Below are 1,730 nucleotides of genomic sequence, written 5' to 3'. Positions count from 1 at the left end.
GGTTTCCAAGCACTGGCATTGAGTGGTGCCGGAGGTCCTGCCACCAGCCCCTACCAGCTGTCCTGACTTCCCTGTCTCTGGTGTCACCCCCACTGTCACCTCCCAGGAGAGCCTCTGTGGGCACCAGCCCCTCGCCAGCTCCCACTGGGTCCCGGAGAAACTCCAGCGACAGCAAGGAGGAAAGGTAGGAGAGACCCATCCCATTGCCCCAAGACGCCTGGCAGGTCCCACGGGGCTGGGCCAGGACCCCAGCACCTGCCCGTCCTCCCCATGTGCCCCCACAGAGCCAACAGCAGCAAGGCCAAAGCGGAGACTCAAGCCGCAGACCCCGCGGACCCCCACCAGTCCCACCTTCTCACCCAGCCCCTGCCTCCTGGCCCCCTGCTACCTCACCGGGGACTCGGTGAGGGACAAGGCAAGCCGCAGACCCCGCGGACCCCCACCAGTCCCACCTTCTCACCCAGCCCCTGCCTCCTGGCCCCCTGCTACCTCACCGGGGACTCGGTGAGGGACAAGGGCATCGAGATGCTGACGGCCGCCCCCCGCCTCGAAGGCGAGACGCCGCGGCCTCCTGGCCCCCTGCTACCTCACCGGGGACTCGGTGAGGGACAAGTGCATCGAGATGCTGACGGCCGCCCTCCGCATGGACGGTGAGCAGCTCGGGGCGGGGGCTGGAGCCCAAACTGGGCTGTTTCTCCTACGGGATCCCCCTAACAGGAGCAATCCTACAATAACAAGCGAGGTCACAGCTCGTAGCTCAGCGTTCAGCCCCCAAATGAAAGCCAAGGATGTTGGCAGGGTCTCCAGTGAGGGGTTGGGTGTGGGGATGGAGTCTTTGGGTTCAAGATGGGTAAAAATAGGGGGTTTTTTAGAGGTGCCCGGGACAAGTTGAGGGGGAGAGGTGAGATTTTTTGAGGGGAGTTTCTCGGTGCACAGTGAGACCCGGCTGGTTTCATGCCTGGAAGTCACCCTTGGCCTCTCTGCCCTTTAGATGACTACAAGGAGTTTGGTGTCAACTGCGACAAGATGGCATCGGAGATCGAAGACCATATCCTTTGGGGGGCTGCAGGTCCCCAGGCTCCATCTGCTGGGACACACTTGTGGGCTCAAGAGTGGTGGTGGGGACAGGATGGCGTGGCAGGGACAAGGATGCAGGGTGATGGGCTCTGCTGTCCCCGTTGCCTGCAGAGGGAGCCCAGACCCTGGTTAGAGGCTGATGCCGGTGCTGAGCAGAGCATCCCCTGCGCACCTGCCTTGGTCCCCCTGCGTGTGTGTCCCCAGACCCCTCTGCTCGGGGACCTGCCTTTGTCCCTGGGGAAGTAAACCCCAAACACAGCCAAGGTCTCTTTTTTTTGAGCGGCCCGTGTCTCTCGCCAGCCCTGGTCCATTGCGGAGCCTGGGCTGTGCCCTGCTGGCAGGTATGGAGCCACCTCTATTCACCCCCAGCTCAAGGCTTGGGGTCTCCTGGCAGCCCCGCGAGGCTGAGACTAGCCCCGGGGTGGTTCTTCCTCCTGGGTATGCTTTCATTTTTTGGTGCAGCCCAAAATTTGGTCATGTGGGACCCTGAGGCTGCCATCTCAGCCTGTCTGGCCCAATCTGCACGGGCAGCCGGTGACTTTTTGGCCAGCCTGGGAGGAGGAGAGCCAGCTGAGTCCTCTGCGCTGTGAACCAGCGTCCCAGCACAAGGCTTGGTGACAGCCCCTGTGCCCCGACAGCTTTTGGGTGTCACA

The 1,730-nt window shown here is 62.8% G+C and overlaps 1 protein-coding gene across 1 annotated transcript in view; it reads left to right on the top strand.

Moving 5' to 3' along the window:
• TCEA3 (transcription elongation factor A (SII), 3) overlaps positions 1-1,730 on the top strand; it is a gene marked incomplete at both ends in the record, with an annotated part of 5,279 nt that overhangs the window by 1,881 nt on the left and 1,668 nt on the right. Inside the window, 4 exons of the mRNA XM_010142446.1 lie at positions 107-184; positions 364-415; positions 614-650; positions 992-1,048. Of these exons, the coding sequence (XP_010140748.1) occupies positions 107-184; positions 364-415; positions 614-650; positions 992-1,048 (224 nt within the window). The remainder of the gene's footprint in view (positions 1-106; positions 185-363; positions 416-613; positions 651-991; positions 1,049-1,730) is intronic.

This window comes from Buceros rhinoceros, unplaced genomic scaffold, assembly GCF_000710305.1.
Source record: "Buceros rhinoceros silvestris isolate BGI_N320 unplaced genomic scaffold, ASM71030v1 scaffold21338, whole genome shotgun sequence".
Classification (NCBI taxonomy): Eukaryota; Metazoa; Chordata; class Aves; order Bucerotiformes; family Bucerotidae; genus Buceros; species Buceros rhinoceros.
This window is presented reverse-complemented; position numbering and strand designations above follow the sequence as displayed.